This window comes from Aptenodytes patagonicus, chromosome Z (genome assembly GCF_965638725.1).
Source record: "Aptenodytes patagonicus chromosome Z, bAptPat1.pri.cur, whole genome shotgun sequence".
NCBI lineage: Eukaryota > Metazoa > Chordata > Aves > Sphenisciformes > Spheniscidae > Aptenodytes > Aptenodytes patagonicus.
Window position 1 is genome coordinate 89,443,498 of NC_134982.1, and position 17,891 is coordinate 89,461,388.

The window sequence follows — 17,891 nt, forward strand, 5'->3', positions numbered from 1 at the left end:
AACATCTTGTGATAACTCAGTCGCTCTCGCGATTTTTGTAGTGCATTTACAGGAACAGGGATCCCTCAGACCACAAACTTTTCAAGCTGCCGATCCTCTCGGTCATCTTGCAGCTGTCCAGCAGCACAGTGATTACTGTAGAGACAGTCTCACAGAGCCTGCTGTGCTGCTCTTATTAGAAGTATTGCTGTGCTGCAGAAAGGAAACAACAATAAAGGGAATATGTTGCTTCTGCATGCGTTAAGAGCACTGATCAAACCACATGAGATCCCATTTCAGACATAATGTGCATTGGAGGGCAAAATTAGATTGAGAAGTAAATGGAGCCTAAAATTTCCATAGCTTTATTCGTCAGAAAGCTGTTTCATTGCGTGGTTTAATTCTCCCAGTTCTTTCATTCATTGCATGTAGCGTGCTGGCTGGAGTACATTTTAGAAATAATGGGATGAAAGAAACCTATCTTTAATTTGGCAGTGGTTGTGAGGTGTGTAAGGGCCGTTCAGAACTGAGATGCGAGGGGATATGAAATGCAGAAGCATGTTACACAGCAGCAGAAAAACAGCCAGACTGGCACTTTCTGCATTTTAGCAGGAAGAGGTGTTTTGTTTGGGGATTTTTTTTTTTTACTTTTGGTTTTGGTTTCTTTTGCATTTATTTAAGTTCTGAACTATTTGAAGTTGGTTTTATTATTTCTATTTTAAAGTTTCATTTCATTGCTGCTTGTAAAATACACTGCACGATGAACTGCACTTGTCTGAAAAATAGTATTTTCTAGACTAAGATCTGCCATGGTGGTATACCCATTATTTTTATGTGAGATTTATTTTCTCTCCCCTTTTAACATGTCTGTTTGACAGGAGGAGGCTAACTGGTCTCTCAGATAAGTAGACACATGGGGGTTTTTGCCTTTGAAGGCAACACTGGATGTCATTTCCAAACTAACACAGATTGCTGAGAGAGCACTTGATGTGCAGCGAATCCCTTCTGAAACAGTGAAAACTGCAGATCGGTATAATTGGCACCAGTGGTATGACCAGAGCTGGAGGAGAAGCCTGTGCATGTCTCTGTCCCATGTACAGGTGCACCTTTGTGCATCCATGTTTCCAGGCTGCGTTTTCCCAGTCGGTTTTTCTTCCAGAGGCCATGGAAGCTGGCTTGACTTCCCTCATGCTACTTCATCAATTCCCACACACTAATTGTCTGCAATGTTGCCTCTTCCCATCTTGCATTATGAGCCGTGGAAATGCAAACAAGGAGACGCGCCCATTTCAGGCTGTTTTCAGCAAAGTCTCTGTCCCCTCTTCGCTGTCACCTGGGACAGAGGAATGCCAGTTCTCACCTTTACACTTTATCTCCATATAAAGAGAAGGTATGACCAGACCCGAAACTTGTTTAAATATCTCCATCAATTTCAGTGTTAAGCACACGGTGGTCTTGTCTTTGAGATCTCATTTTTCCTGTCGGGGCCAGGACGAGCCACCTTTCCCTGCTCCTGAAACCTGGGGTCCGGGAAGATGCTTCTCCACACTGGTGGAGGGACCGAGCCTTGGACCAGGAGCCAGTGGGGGCTCAGCTGAGCTCAGGCTGTCGGTCTTTGTGCCCCTGTAGCCCTTTTTGGGGTCCCCATCTTGGGCTGAGCACACACAGGGTCCAACCTCCCTTGGCTGTGGCAGAGCCCTGTGCACCCCACAGCTGCTGGCGTATGCTGAGCCGTACTCAAAACTAAGACTGGGGGGAAATGGGTTTTCCTGCCCTCTGAAAATATTCAGGATTTTTACATTTTTCAGGTCTACTTCCTAGTTAAAAAATACCCCAGATCTGAAGAAAGTTTAACAACTGGAAGTAGTAAGAAAGTAAAGGCAGCCCAGAGCAGTGTGCACCTCTTGTTTTGATTTTGGATCACTTTTTGTGTCTGTCCTCAGTAGCTTACATTTTACATAGCGAAGTCATTCCAAACTTGAAAATGAGATTTTAAAATTTTTTTTTAAAAGGAAAATCCAGTGTTCTAACATCTTCAAAGTTCTTCCCAGAAGCTTTTGGAGTTAAAATGCCCAAATGAACAGCCTCTCTGCTTGCATAAACTCCAGGTTTCCACAGTTCAAGTTTTTCCCAGCTTGTCTGCCTGTCCACACTTGCTTTGCTTTCCTCATCTTTTTTCTTCCCCTAATTTTATTTAATGAGCTGACATTGCCGACGTTGAATCAAGAGAACTGGAAGCGCTGGCTAGAGCCCGCAGCGGTGTTCAGCGATGGGCTGCAACAGCAAGCAACACACTCTACTGATGGAGCAGAGCAGCAGTGGCAGGGATGGGTGAGACACCCTAGCCAGGACCCCATTTTGTGCAGCACTCAGCTTCTGTGTCAGTCGCGCCGCGCGGGTGGCGCACCTGCTGTGGCACAGCTTGGTGACCTAAGGAAGCCGTGTGCTTGCCAGTGCTGCTGAGCCCCCTTTTTCTGCACTGATACATCATCAGAACACACTTTTCCCATGCATCACCGTGCTTGAGCAAACGCTGGGTGTGTCACTGCCAGCAGCAGGGCAACCCTGGCTGTGGACGGGATTTCCCAGTGGCTGCCTATTTGTCCCCTCCTTTGGGGATGACTGCAATGCTCAGTAACAGAGGTGTTCACAGGTTTTAAGCATGCAGGAACCGTGCAGGGACGAGCGCCCGTGTGGGACTTGCAGGCTGTGCTAGGCAGACTGCAGCCTTCCCCAGAGGACCGTCTCCTGTGGGGTGCTGCTCCGGCTGGAGCATGATGACCCTGTGCTGCTTGTGCCCTGCTGCTCCTCTGCTGTTCTCCAGGCAGTTGTAGGAGGGGAAGGACCCTGCAGAAGGGATTTAATGGATGTGTTGATAAAATGCCTCCAGACCACCACATGTCCTCCCACAAGGTCTCATCCTTCTTGTGCTCACCTCCGTCTTACCTCCGTTCCCCTCAGTGCCCTCTTGATAGATGAAGCGCCAGCAGTGGAGAGTTGTAGTCTCTGGATTTGGTGGTGTTGTGTACCTGGAGTGTGGTGGGACCTTATCCCACAGGTGGGACCCTGTCTGCCACACTTCCCCACGTCCCTCCGCACGTGTAGCTGAGAGCCTGAGACCTGACCACACCATGCCTTGCTGCACACAGACCACCGGCATGCCTGCTAGCCCTGCACTGAGCTGGACGAAGAGAAAACTTGCAAGGCATGAAGGTTTCATTTACCGGGAGCCAGGGAGAGGTTAAATTATGCTGATGCTTTTAGTACATGGCTAATTGTTGGCCAGACAAGAATTAGGGTAGGGGTGGGTTCTTGCAGAGACATCCAGCTAGGGTATCTTTTCCTAGTCTCCACACAGATGTCCCCTCCAGTACTTCATGTGTGTGTGTGCATTAAATGAGGGGTCAAACTGGGGACTTCAAACTTTGCCTGTGTTATGGGAGGGGAAGGAGACCCAGGTAGGCTTTGAAGATCAAGGTGGATGACAGGGTGCAGCTCAGCTCAAGTCTGCAGACAAAGCCTTCTCATACTAGCAACCCTAAAAAGTACGTGAAAAGCTGGACTGTTGGGTTGTTCGTAGGGTGCAAGAGCTCCATGGCTGCAAGGAAGAAGGGACAGGAGTTTTATGCAGCAGCAGCCAAAAGAGATTGTCCAGAAGAAAAGAGGCCAAGGGCAAAGCACTCTGCAGCTCCAGGACTCTTGCTTAGAAATTGCAGAGAATACAGACTGGAGTGTTTGTCTGTACTTAACCACTACACTTTTGCTTTACCAGAATGTACTGTTCTTCCTTCCTTTTTCTTTTCCCTGACCTACCTCTTTTTTAAAAGCGTAGTTGTGTCAATGGGAAGAGTAGGAAAGACACATGCTACGAAGGGCAGCTCTGGAGTCCTTCAGATATCTGCCGCTGCCTTGCAGGTGAGGAGAAAAATAGACCCACATCTGCAACCCCTGTTTCAGCGCAGTGTGCTTAATCTGAATTTTATGGCTTTGATAGCAGATTACGGTGCCGCTGTCGCAAGCCCTTGCAGCCCTAGTCACGGTGGACATTGTGCATTTCAATACCTCCTCCACTAATCTTTCCCCCACTGCTCCCATTCCCTGGCTGCTAATTTCACGCAGGCACTTAAACATGATGGATAATTGTGTTCTGCTTATCAATGTTTAATTTAAGGGCTGTTCCATCTGACCTGGATGCCCTCTGCAAGAGCTATGCCTCATTATTGATTTCATGGTCACACCTGTGACATTACCTGCTTTGTAGGAAGTAGACTTTGACATTCCTGTGAGGCTTTGGCAGCCAGAGCTAATTGTCAGAAGAATAATCGAGTCAGCAAAATCATTACAGGTGATCTGTGTGTTACCACTGTTTTATCTGCCTCTAATTAGGTGCAGGAGAGGTAACTCATCGCAGTAAGCATGCTGCACTAGGTTTGATGTCCACAAATAAAGCTAGATGAGCACAGGAGGAAAGTTATTCATTAACAGCGGTGTTTCAGTGTGTCGGGGTCCTGTGCCAGCGGTGTCTCCTTTACCGGCATAACGGGGTAAGATGTGATCCCACAGGCATCGGAGGGATGCAAAGTCCGAGCTGCGTTCGGGCTGGACCCAATGCCGAGGCATGTGTGCAGCAGCTCTGGGCCCGAGGTGGTAACAGCAGAGGTGCTGCGCTGCTGTTGTGCCAAGCGGGAAGCAGTGTTTCGTATGTGATAAAACTAGATAAATTTTTTAAGACATGCTCATCTGGTTTGGGGTGCTCCACTGCCCCATACTGCTACCCTGGGCAAACCCTGGGTGCGACACGTGTACCCAGGTGGTGGGGAGAGCAGGAGCTGGGTGATGGAGCTTGTCAGGTCCTTTTTCTGCTAATGGGGTTGTGCGTTTGGCCAAAAAGTTTTCTTTGGGATAATGATTGAAACAACAGGGTTAGCATTATCAAAATCTTCACTGGGCAAAGGAAGAGCTGTTCTTAGCAGGAGCTGGATTTTTCAAAATAAAAGTCAGTTCTGGTAACAGGCTGGAAATTTGGGGTTGTTTCCAAAGATGAAGTGGCTCCCAAAACACCATCTCTGCCAATTACTTGTTTTTCATTTTCTCCAGTGTTAAGCGAATGCGTCCCTGGCTGTAAGGCACCACTCCCTCACTTCTGGGGTAGCTGGTGCCTGGTGCAGCAGGGGGGGCTGCCAAAGCCCACCGATAGAAAGAGCGATGCGTGCTGGCTCCTGGGGGCAGTGGGACAGTCTCTGGGGGTCCTGGCGGCAAAGCAGCAGCAGTGCAGGTCCCTTCCTCTGCTACCTACGTTTGCGGGCACTTGATGAAGGCAGTGCCATGTGCCAGGGCCAGGAACCGGACCTCAGGGGCAGGTGCTGTCCTTCTCCCATCATGCTGCGGGATCATGGAGGCTGTGTGAGGTCATTTTGGCAGGAGCATAGCTGATGTCCGATCCATCCAACTTGGCTGCCTTTTGGAATGGGTTTGCCCATTCTGCTGGTGCGCTGCTGTAGTCGTTGCACAGCATCCCTGCTACAGCCAGCATTGGGATTCCTTGCGTGCGGGGGCTGCCGGGCGAGGGGCTGCAGACCTGCAGACCGAATGGGACAGTTCTGGAAGCGCCTGCCCAGCTCCTCGCACGATCCCGTGGGCAGGTCACAGTGTGCCAGTGTGGCGGCATCTCTTCATCTCCACTTTGCTTAGCATAAACCTGCATTTTTAAAAATTGTTTTCTGGAAAAACACGAAGAGTCAGGTGAGGCAGCAGCCTCTGCATGGAGCCGGGGGGGCTCTGCTCTGTGCAGGTGGACAGGTCTCGGGGAGGCCCTGCTTTGGGCAGGGGTGGAAAGAGTCTGAGCGTGTGAGATGGACCCTGGGGAGATGCTGGTCTCTGCTGGTGCAGCACGCCGGTGCTGGGTGTGACATGGGGTGCATGCTACCTTGGGTGGCCGTTTCAGACCAACTAACACCTTGCAGTGTCGCCTGTGATGAGAGTGAGCTCACGTGGGGATTTGGCGGCACCACCAGGCTGGCTTTTCCAACACTGGTGACCTGTTGGTGTTGAACCTTTGTCTCTGGAGAGGTGGGATTACCCCATTAACCCAATGCACTGCCTAATCATTGACCGTACTCCTGAGCTGATGGCAATTTCACGTCTGCTATAAGCATGGAGCGGTGGGTGAAGGCTTCTGCGCACGCTCGGTGCAGCCCGCTGTGCGTCTTGGAGAGGAAAATCACCGGCCCTGCTATTATGGAGGATGGTTCTGAAGCAGCAGCAAAGGGGCTCTGTAAGCCCCCTCCCCACCACCTGAACCCCCTGCATTTTCTAATGCATCCTTTGCAGTAATTAATTACCTCTCCAGTGGGTTCATTTTGTTCATACTGTTACTGGCAATCAGTTAGATAAAGGCAAAAAACCATGTTGGCGCCCTGTGGTATTGAAAGTGAAGGGTTTTCACACTGTCAGGGTAATGAATTCTGCAAGGGTTTGAAGCACCTGAGCTTGGGGAAGTCCTTGTGTCATGTGTCTGGGAGTGACAACCCCCAGTGGTTAATTACTGCCACGGATGAGAGCTGAGCTGATAGCAAAATGAGATAATTTCATTAGTAGTTAAATTTGAAGTTAATTGGATTCACGTTTACACACAGTAGTATACAAAGACACACTTGGAAACGCTCTTTGCCGCCTTTTGATTTTTTTTTTAAAAAGGTAGGTGAACTGAAGAATGCTTCTAAACTGCCCCCTCTTTTTTTTCACCATGTTTTGGAGACAGGAGAATCCTCTGCTGCCGCACACTGCTCTTTCTCCCAGCCAGCCTCGGGCAGCTTGTGCTGGAGCAGGGGCACTCACTGAGTTGCCACGTCTGCTCAAAGGGGTGTTGCTGACCTCTCCTGCAGCTGGCTGCAGAATAATTTCTTTTATGGACGAAGATTACTTACTTGCACCTTTTTTGAGAAATGATAATTTGCTTTCAGTGCGAGCATACTGCCAGCTCCTGGTGAATGGAGGGACGGACATTTATTGCTATCTTCTGTGTGCAGAGCCAAGCACTTTGACACGTGGCTGCGCCTTCTGGTCCCACAGTGCCAATTGATACTGTTATTATTTGACATCATCATATTCTGGTTTTTGGAGTAACGCGGGATGAATTCTGGCAGGGATATGCCTAAGACTGAAAATGATGTGCAACTTTTAATCCCTGTAGTGAGCTTGCGATGGCTGTGTGTGTACAGGGGTGTCTGTAACAGGGGCATTTGCTCCGCTCCCCCCAACACCAGCCGGGGTGCTGGTGCTCCCCATCCCGTGGGGTGCCTTTGCTGTGCAGCTACACGGTCCCCAGTCCCAGCCCCTCCCCAGACGGGTCTAGCTAGCATGGTATCGGGTGTTTTCAGTTGGATGTACTCCCTCAGCCTGGGGCCTATTTGCAGACAAACCCGCCACACACGTGAACTTCGGTGTGCAGCAGATGCGGGAGCTCTGCTGTGCTGGTCCTGCACTGGGAGGCCCCAAAGGAGTGCGTGATCCCAGCAGCACGGGCAGCTCCGTAAGAGTGGTGGTGGCTGCACACAGGCTTGTTGGGGCTTTGCAAGGAGCTGGGACTCCAGGCTGAGTGCTTTTCTCGCAGTGGGAGAACTGGGTGTCACAAACCTTGCAGTATGTGATTCTGTATTTCAGCACCTGCAGAGGAACTGTAGTGCAGAGTGCTTCGGCTGCTTGGACCCCCGGGGGAGCCCTGGCCCCGCAGTGTGGCTGGTTGTGAGCTCCCGCAGGGAAGTGTGGTGCACGTGCCCGTGCCCGTGCCTGTGCCATGCCCTCCTGCGCGGCTCCACACCATCACAAGGCAATGCTATAACCACGTGCTGCTACCTGCCTGCCTGAGGGGCTGCTTGGCCAGTCTGTCCTTGTTGTAGCACACCTGGGTGGGAAAAGTGTTTGAAATGTCACGTTGCTCAGCATGCTGCAGCACTTCTAATCCGTCAGACTCACAGCAGCTCACTGAAGAAGCAGTGAACTTTTTTCTCCATTGGAGAGGTGGAAAGGCTGAGAGTTGGAGAGGGAAATCAGCTTGTCTGTAGCAGTATTTAAAACTGAAAACGAGCTCCTCACCTCCATCTCCAGGATGGCGGCTTCTCCAGTCATCTTGACCTCAGGTCTCTTCTGGTCTGCATCTTTGCTTTTCGAAGAGGGGTTATTTGCCTGTATCTGTGTGATGCTGTGGCAAAGGTTGTGGAGCACAGGTAATCCCGTACTCACATTTTTTGTACAAACACCAGTTCTGGTGTTATTACTACTTTTATCCTATCTCCATCAACCTACTTCAAACCAGTCTCTGGCTTAGTTGCAGTCCTGGTGGATGGTGGCACTTTGCTCTCTGGCTTGTAGAAATAGGATGCTGCAAGAAAGTGGTGTACCATGTAGCACCAGCACCACGCTATGCTTATGCGGTGACAGCCCAGCTCCTCAGCATCACACCTGGCTGCTGGAATCTTCTCCTCAGTCTCCAGAATATGTTGACTCCAGCTGAAGGCTCCAAAGCCTCACCTGCTGGCCTTGGCAGCCTGGGTCTAGGGTATCCCAGGTGCTGCTGAAGGTGAAGGGATGGAGCTTCACTCCTCTGGTGTGGTGGGAAGCGTCTGTGGCAAGGTCACCTACGGAGAAGACAGAGCTTGATTGGGACCCGGCTGTGACAGAGGAAAGGATGTGCTTCCCATCCTGAGAAGGACATTGCCAGTCTCACCACATCACGCTCGAAGAACATGGACCTATTCTGCCTTCAGTAACACAAGCACGGTGTATCCTGTGTGTTTTGAATGCAACCCCTCTCGCACAGGTTGTCTAGACCCTCTCCCCTAAGACATTTCTCCTTTGGTTGCTGGATAAGCGATGGGTCCAAGCTGCCTTGCTGGTGGACCCTTTGGAGATGCTCTCCAGCAATGTGGACGAGGTCAGCGAGGTGGCCTGAGGGAGGCGGCGGGGTGAAGGAGAAGAGGAGGAGACCCTGCCTTCTCCTTCACCCCACCACCTCCTCCAGGCTGAAGGGGCACAAGAGCTGCCATGTGCTCCCACTGTCACAGGGGCATGCCGGCTGCAGGCCAGCAGATACCGCTGAAGGTACCAGCGCTGCTGGGTCTACCAGCCTGACCACGGGGAGGTCACTCCAGGCAAGACTTAGCAAGGTATTTGGGTACCTGAAGCTTTAGGCAGTGGCCTCATAGTGTTGGCAGAAGTTCTTCTTGGAAAATCCTGCTAGGCTCTGCTCTGGTCATGCTTTGCCGTAGGCTGGAGTTGGCAGCTGAGCTGCTCTGTCCTGCACGACACCAGCCCAGCAAGGCAGGGAGGGAGGCATTTCTGCCCACAGCCACACGTGCCCCATCTCCAACTTTAGGCATCTAAAATACCCTTAAAAAAGCCCAGACCAAAGCTACTTAGGAATAAGAGTGTCTTGAAGGACATTGGTGTCTATGTCTCTGTGGCTCACTGCTAAAATGCAGATGTTCGTTTCCTCTTGGCTCCTTTGCTCATGTAGGGTAGGAACATCCTGGGGTGGAAGCTGCTTCTTATCCTCTCTTTGTGCCAGGGTTACTAATGTTTGTCTGAAATAAATTATTTCAGTGCAATTGAAACTTGCCAATATTGGAGGAAAATCTCATGGAGGACAGGGATGCTCCACCCCTTTTTTTGGAGGGGGGAAGCACATCAGATGCAATTGAGAGGACGAGGTGGGGTTGCAGTACTTGCTGCTGTGCCCTTGGTTTTTGCCAGCCCCCTCTTGGCCACCTCCCAGCCCCTGCCTGAGGCCTGGCAGCAGTGACCCTCCTGTAAACATTTGTTGGCAGATGCCAGAACTTTTAATTTGGAAATGGGATGCGATGGAAACCAGACCAGACCTGTAGAACAGACCGTGAGTGATGTTGTCTTGACTTACAGAGGAGCTGAGAAGCTACTTTTCTTGGTGTCTCCAGTGGTGGCTACTTTGCTCAGTGCCCTTGACAATGACCCTAACCACGCTGGGTGTGACAGTGGCTTTGGAGAAAGTGAAAAATGTTGTAATATTTCAATATATTGAAAAAAATGGTAGGGCAATGGTGTTTCTTTAATAACTATTGGAAGGTGAGGACAAGGGAGCGGTCAGTGTGGGACAGGACAGGAGGATAAACTTGCCTGTTGGCCCACAGACCTGGGCACCTTTGGGAGACGGGGTGTTGAGCTGTTCCGTGGTGACACTACATCACCGAGGAAGGGAAGCACGGTGTTGGCCCTTCTTGGGTCACCGGAGGACTCCTGGATGGTGGTACCAGCACAGAGCTCAGGCTGTGAGAGATGCTTTTCTGCATTAGGGACAGCCCTTAGTCAAGGGCTGGTGCTCCCTGCCAGCACTGGGAGTGAACTTTGCTTCTGCGACCAAATTTAAGTAGATCACAGATACTTCTGCCTTCCCCAGGCTGTAGAGATGACATAATCAGAGTTTAATTTTGTGTGGGTGAGAAGGAAGCAGGGCAGTGATGAGGGGAGAACATTTTAATCTAAAAGAGCCATTTTCTGCCTGCATTGAATAATTAGAATTCATGATGCCCTTCCATGAGGGATCTGGCTTCTCCCTAGAACTGGAGAGCAAATTAATCAATTGTTTTGAACCTTAAATTCTTTCAGGATGTGGATGCACCATAAATATTCTGTAGGAAGGACCTGAGAGGAACGGCGCGCATCCCGATTTGTGGATGCAGAGCGCCGAGGAAAGTGGGGCATGTGCTGAGAGATCATTGCAGTGATGCCCACGTGCCAGGAGCTGCTGGAGTCTTTCGGCATGGACCCCTTCATCTGATGGGGGTGGTGGGGGAAGTGGGCTTCGTGGCCATGACCCAGGGGTGGTGAGCAGCAATTTGCAATAACTCGCGTTCCCATCTCTCGTCTCATCAGATGAGGTCTCATTTCTTTGATGATAGCGAAAAAAGAAAGATTTTAAAATTTTATTTTTAGATCAGTTCGAAATGAGATTGTGGCTCAAAATCTCTGCCAACCAAAAAAGTTAAAAAATGGTTTTGGCTCACGGGAAAACATCTAGTTTCAATCTCTCCAAGCTCTAGAGACTTGAAAAAAACACTGTCATAAAATCAAATGCCTACGGAAAACAATTTGAACACGAGGATCTGTGCATTTCTTCTTGTCAGTGGTGCTAAAATCCACAAAGTCTCGTAACTTTTCTTGTTGATCTGACATGCCATGTTTTGATGAAGGAACCTGCGCTCACAGTGATTTTTGCCAGCTAACAGGCTGGTTTGGGCCAACAGCATCTTGGAGCCGGCTGGAGCCTGAGTGGTCCCTGCCTTGCAGAGGTTAGAAGAGCTGGGGCACATCCTTTGGGCAAGGGCCAGGGACTCTCTGCAGCCCAGGGTCCCTTTCTCTTAGCTGAAGTGCACACTCAGCTTTTCAGAGCTCGGTGCCTGCTCTGTGCTGCTGCCTCTGAGCCTGCGGTTTGGCCAGAGGGGCCAGTCCCTGCCTTAAGGGTCCCCTCGCTCCTGCCAGCCTCTGGAGGAGCCGCTTGGCAGGATGGTGGAGGTGCTGGCAGCACCGTCCCTTGCCGGGGTGGTGGATTGAGCAGACCCCCATAGCAGAGCAGTGGCCTGAGCAGCGTGTGATGCTCACCAGGAGGGGATAGCAGTGCCTGTGTACAGCTGCAGACCCGGCCGTGGTGTCCCAGGGTAGATGCTACCATGCACCTGAGCAGTCTTTGAAGGCAACTTATCCCTGGATAAGTGATCTGCCCAAGGATGCCGTGGGAGTCCAGGAGAAGACCATGGGTAGGCTCCAGGGTTCCCTCTGTGGTGAGGAATGGATCCTTACTGGTGGGATTACAGGAGCATCCCTTTATCCTGGCAGGCCACCTGTGGCCACAGCAGACAGCAATTTCCCCAAAATCCTGCTGCGGCAGCGGCAGCCTGCAGGGACAGTGGCTATCCTGGGATCCACACGCGGGAGGCAGGGTCTGGGCAGGGTTGGGATGTCACTTCTGCAGCACTTTGCGAGCTGCGCTGTCTGCACCTCTCCTCTTCACCCCATGGGCAGCGACGTGTCCCGGGAGGCACTGGGAGCTGTGTCTGGGGAGGCAGGGTGAAGAGAGGGGACCTCAGCCCCCAGCGCAGGGGCAGAGGGAAACGGGGGACACCCCACTGCCTGCTTTCTGTGGGGTTATTTCCATGGAAGACCTGTGGGTAGTTGAATAAAAAGACAAGTTTCTGCGGCCTAGGTAAAGCGCACTACATCAGGCTGTGTCTGTGAATCTGACCCTTCTTCTGACACCTCAGCAAACTGTATTTTAAACTATCTTCACGTCTCAATGTCTTGTGCTTGTTCTTTTTTTTTTTTAACTGGCTTTAATAAGAGATAAAAACAATGTCCTGCATTGTATTTAGATCTCTGCAAACTGTCAGCCTGTGCACTGTGATTTTCTGGAGAGTTTTCTGGGAAAGTGTCATTAAGATCAGTGTTATTTCACATTTCGCTGTTTCTGACTTTACAAATCTGAGCTTTGGAGGAACTTGGGAATAGGGGCGAGCAGCCAGAGTTCAGGCAGGCACGTTCCTCTCCCTGCAGAGCTCTGCTCTTCCCCTTTCCATCTCTCACTTCGTGGGAGCTTTGTGGCAGCTTATAGAGAAAGCAAAACTGTGCCTCCCCTCCCTGCCAGGCTGGAAATCCCACGCTGGTCCTCACAGAGCAGCGATGACAAATGCATGGCTGTGTTCTGGGCGCTCGGGGAGATGTAAAACCGTGTCTGCTTGTCGCGATGCTCACGTGGTGATTTGTTGGTTTGATTCCTCAGGTCGCGAGCTGGCAAGCACAACCCTCCCAGGATACCCTCCGCACGTCCCCCCTGCCGGACAGGGCAGCTACTCTGCTCCGGCACTGACAGGAATGGTGCCTGGTGAGTCTTCAAAACGGGGGGGGGAGGTGTGGAAATAAAAGGAAAGAAAAAAGACAGCATTTCAGGAGGAAAGCATGGCACTTTGTGGATGCTCTGCACTGAAGTGAGCACGAGGCAGAGGCCACAGCGCTGAAGGGAAAGGGGAGGTGTAGAGCGATCCTGAGTGAAGGAAGACCAGGCTCCCCAGCGCGGGAGGTAGTCCAGCCTGTAGACTGCCAAAGCAAATCATTTGCACTGGGATGCAGAAGGACCCCCCAGCCTCCATTCTGTGGAGCCTGGGGATCACTCCATTTTGGACAATGCCAGGCTCTTCCCGTTCGACACAGGCTTTGCTCTAACCTGCCTGTTTTCTCTGAACACACTGTGTCTCTCCACGCCGTGTCCCAGTGGTGAGGTTGCTGGCCCGTGGGGGATGGACATGTCCTGACCTCCACATTTCTCTGTGCAAAACTGTGCCCATCCAGCTGACTCCTGAGGGATGCTGAGTTGTCTTCAGGACACTGTATTTCTGTAATTTCCTTCCCCTTTTGGAGCCTTGCAGTGAGAAATGCCAGGTGGCACGAGCTGGCCGGTGGCCAGCGCTTGCCTGTGTGGCCAGTGGGAGCGGAGGGTGTGCAGGCGCCTGGGGCAGGCAGAGCAGGGTCTGCAGGTGCATTAACATCATTGGTGCAACCCTCTGTCGCTGTCGGCTGCGGATCTGCACGCGACCCGCGGTAAGATGGTGGCATCAGGGTGCTGGAAGCAAGCAGTGGTGGGTGCACAGCGGTGGGAGCACCGAGCTGGGCTCGCCTCTGCCTAAGCACTGGAGGTCAGATACTGCTGGAAATCAGTACACTTACTTCACCTTGAAAGAACTGCCGGGATTTGCCCCCAAGCTCTGCTGCCTTTGGCCAGCACATGACAGACAATGCTGGCTATGAGGGAAAACGGTATTCTGAGGCCCAAATGTGTATGTTAAAAGTCATGAATCTGGCCCCTAAGTATCATATGATTTGAAAAGTGGTGATAACTTGGAGATTCTCTTTCTTTCCCCTATTGCTTTCCAAGCCCGTAAGGTCATTTGAGCCAGCTCTTTGGAGTCAGCAAGGTCAGAGAGCTAGTTACGGAGGAAAAACACCCAAAGTGGAATTTCATGTGTAATCACATGGCTCCAGCAGGTGGTGATTTAGAAAAAATTACTTGTAATAAGAAAGTGGGGGTTGGTGACAGTGATTTGATGTCCAGGCTCTTTTGGGGTTAGTCTTTGTTGCCAGCTTTGATTATGTTCTGCAAATTGGGTTCTACCAGATCGCTAAGGAGTTAAGAAAAAATCAGCCATTTTATGTGTGTATTAGAATTAGAAACTAGCCATGGAAGTTAGATCATAGGTTGTACAGAAACCAATTTTTACCCATAAAATGTACTCTCTGAAAGAACTGCTGCGAGGGTACCAGATGCACTTTGTAAGGAGTGAGGATAAAAAGTGAACACCTGAGAGCAAGTCTTGTTTGAAAAGAGCGTGAGATTCGGTTCTTGTTTCACGCCATTTCTCATGGACACACACACATATAGACACCGTTATCGGTACGTTTCTTCCATTGTCAGCCAGGCCTGCTTGACTGCGATGGCACAGCTGACTGCTCACATTAGGTGAAGATTTGAACTTGCATCAACTCTTTAGCTCGACCACAAGCTGTAATCACGCCTTAAAGCGTGGGGAGCAGCAAGCTCGGTTGGTCTCCTCCATGTCCGGGGGGCAGGTGTCCTGCCCTACTGGTCTCCTCCTCTCCTGCCTGGTCCCTTCTGGGCTTGCTTTTTACCAATGGCAGGAGCCCCTCCTCACTCCAGGGGCATCCTCCTGCTGAGGGTGAACATCTGAAAGCCCAGGTGCATTGGATGCATCGTTCCTGGTGAAGACAGCAATTTAGAGGCTTTTAGAAACCTTGTGGGAATCTACCACCTTCCTTCACAGCACCTTTCTCTGAAAATCTGACTGTGAGCCCCAGTTCCTTCCCCAGCTAAGGGGAATACTTGCTCTTCCTTCTTTTTTGGGATGCTGGGGAATCAATACATCAGGAGTTACCAGCTGTTCAGGAACAGCTGCCAGGGTGGGATGGCAAAACTGCAGGACGTGCGGCTTGGTGGCGCTCAGCCAGAGGAGATGCAGTGAGCATTTGGTGATGTAGGGTCGTCTGAGCTGATTTTCCCAGGTAATAGATTTTATTTTTAACTACACATAGACTTGTGTGACCTATTATATTGAATAACTGCACGGTTCCTCTCACTGGTTCCTTTAATAACAACCTTCTGCTCCAGCTAGTGTGAAGGTCAGCTGCAATTCCTGTAGGTTCTCCTTCTCATTTAAGTGAGAATTTGCTAACTAGCATCCAAAATGCCTTCTCTATCCTTCTTTGGCTCCCGTCCTTTGCAAGAACAGTTTCAGAGCTTTGCTGGGAAAAGCACCACAGTCCCTGAGGGGCTGACCCAGAACCAGGTGATGGATCCAGTCTGGTGCCGTTGGCATGTCCCCACTTGTTCTGAAATGGCCAAATCGCTGTGCCCGAGCAAGGGCGCATGTTTGTTGTACCAGGTCTCAGGGATTTGTTTCACGACCTGCTGCTGCCTCGTTGTAGTTTTTGGAGCCTCTGCTAGAAATGTGCTTCCTTGATAAGATTTTTAATCGTTAGCCATTAATTTCTGCTCATAATTAAGTAATTGTGTGAGTTAAGTGCTTAGAGACGTGGGAGAAATGTATACATGATAAGACATAGGCGGTGTTTTGTTGCATGCTTGTTGCTGCTGCCATCGCTTGTGCTGCTGTGGGTAAACCCGTCCCTTGCCACACTGCCGGTGTTTGTCCCGCATCTGCCGGGGGTCTGTAGCACGCCTGCGGGGCAGGGGAGACTGTCCAGCTCCCTGGCATTTCCAAGCTAGAAACTGGAAACAGGAGCTGTGTGGATTCAGCTGCTTGCTCTGGGCTTATCTCTCCTCCAGCTCCCCTGCTGTTCATCTGAACAGGAGAGGCTTCTTCCCCTGCCAGCCCCAGGTCCTTCCCTGCCTCTCCCACAGGCAAGGATGCACACAGGAACCTGTCCCCCCTGCACCGCCGTGCCTGGCACAAATATCTAGTCCATGCTCTCAGATCTCCCTTCCTTCTCTGCAAACACAGGGGCTTGTGTATCAATAGGGAATTTCCTTTTTTATGTGGTTCATGAACGTCTACTGTGGCCCAGAGAATAAATTAATCAAATACTTTTCTCTAAAGGAACGAAACAAGCAAACACGTGGCTTCGATTCCAGTCCAGAGCTTTATGAACTGAGATCTGGCATCGCTCGAGGCTCCCGTAAATGCGTTCCCTCTGCAGGTCACAGGCCCTGCACACTTATCCTGCCTTTTGGTGGCTGTCACGCCATAAATGTGACCAGAGAGGAGCTCTCCGAGATGCACTGCAGTGCCAGCAGACTGCAGTGCTCTGATGGCACAGGGCACAAGTGAAATACTGCAGTGTGGACAGATTCGCAGATAGATGGGAAAACTACTGGTTGGGTGGTCAAGCTTGGAGGTGGTGGTTAATGCCATGCTCCAGATGGATGCTGGTAGCACACACGGCACTTCAGGGTACGGCCAGGAGTCTGTCCTGGTTATCATCTTCATCCACAAACAGGAATGAGCACACCTTATCAGGTTTTCAGATGATGCCAGACTGAGGAGTGCCGTCAGTATGCTCCAGGTTAGGACTGTCACGTGGAGGCAGCTAGGCAGGCTGGGGGAGGAGTATGAAATCCAACAAGGGCAAACATATAATCCTGCACCAGGGAAGGGAGCACTTTGCAACAAAACAGGCTGAAGACTGGCTGGCTACTGGAGGGGCTCTGGGCATGCGGGCAGACCGGGAGCAGAGCATCAGCCTGCAGCGTGCACTGGCAGCGAGGATGACCAGCAGCATCCTGGCCAGGAGCTGGAGGGAGGGGATCATCCCCCTCACTTGGTGCTCACGGAATCACAATGGGATTAGTGCGGTTTTGGGCCCCCACAACACAAAGAGGCAATGGGCATAAGTTGAAACACGAAAGATGCAAACTGGGTATGAGGAAAAGCTTCAAACTTTTCCTCCACGAGGGGGGTCCAGCGGTGGAAGAAGTCGCTCAGAGAGGCTGTGCAGTCTCCATCCTTGAGGGTTTTCAAGGCCAGGCTGGATGAAGCCCTGAGCATCCTGGTCTGGCCTCACTGCTGATACTGCTGTGAGCAGGGTCTAGGGACCTCCTGAAGTCCCTTCCATCCTGAAATGCCCCATCTTCCTATGATTCAATGTTTTGATTATGGCACCGCTGAAAGTGTGCTGCAGAATCAGGAATTCATATGCTTCTGCCTGATACTGTGAGCAGAGATGGAGTCAATAAGCTGTTAACAGGAGAACAGGTCCCTCTCTGGAAAGCAGTGATGCCAGCAGTCCACGCAGGTCCACAGATGGGACAGCTCTGCTCTAGACTCCAGCTGCTGTTTAATGACAGAGCCATGAATGCCCCTTGGAGGCCGGAGGGAGCCATACGGGCAGCTTCCCCGTCACAAGACACTGCCTAATGTCTACACAGGGACCGGGAGAAATCGCCCTCCACGTTCCTCCTCCCACCTGTAACCACGGTCTCACCCCACTGCAGCCTAGCTGGCACCTGCTCCCGGCCCCTGGCTCAGCATCCCCTGTCCGCTTGTGCTCCGTGCCCAGCTGCCTGGCTCACCTTCTCCTCCAGGAGACCGGGGCTGAAAGGGGGAAGGCAGGTGGATCCGGCATAAAATTGCTGACTGTTGGTGAATACTCCTGGACTTGTTGGGAGCAGGCCCGAGACCGACAGCATCGTGTGACATCTGTCGTGGGATGCCCCAGGGTCCTGGGAAGAGCCACTGCCTGCCTGCCATCCTCACCTGCCCGCCCGCGGCTAGGGCAGGGGACACAACAGCTCTCAGAGCAGCTTGCCCAAAGTGGACGCTTCTCTTTAATCCTGATCGTCTAGTAGCTTATGCCTTGAA

The 17,891-nt window shown here is 51.3% G+C and overlaps 1 protein-coding gene across 7 annotated transcripts in view; it reads left to right on the plus strand.

Moving 5' to 3' along the window:
- Positions 1–17,891, plus strand: part of PAX5 (paired box 5) — a 142,005-nt gene that overhangs the window by 96,130 nt on the left and 27,984 nt on the right. For 4 of the 7 annotated variants that reach the window (XM_076362177.1, XM_076362178.1, XM_076362180.1 and 1 more), the window contains one exon: positions 12,785–12,886. The exons of the other annotated variants lie outside the window; for them this stretch is intronic. In XM_076362177.1, coding sequence (XP_076218292.1) covers positions 12,785–12,886 — 102 coding nt within the window. The remainder of the gene's footprint in view (positions 1–12,784; positions 12,887–17,891) is intronic. 7 annotated transcript variants of the gene reach the window in all.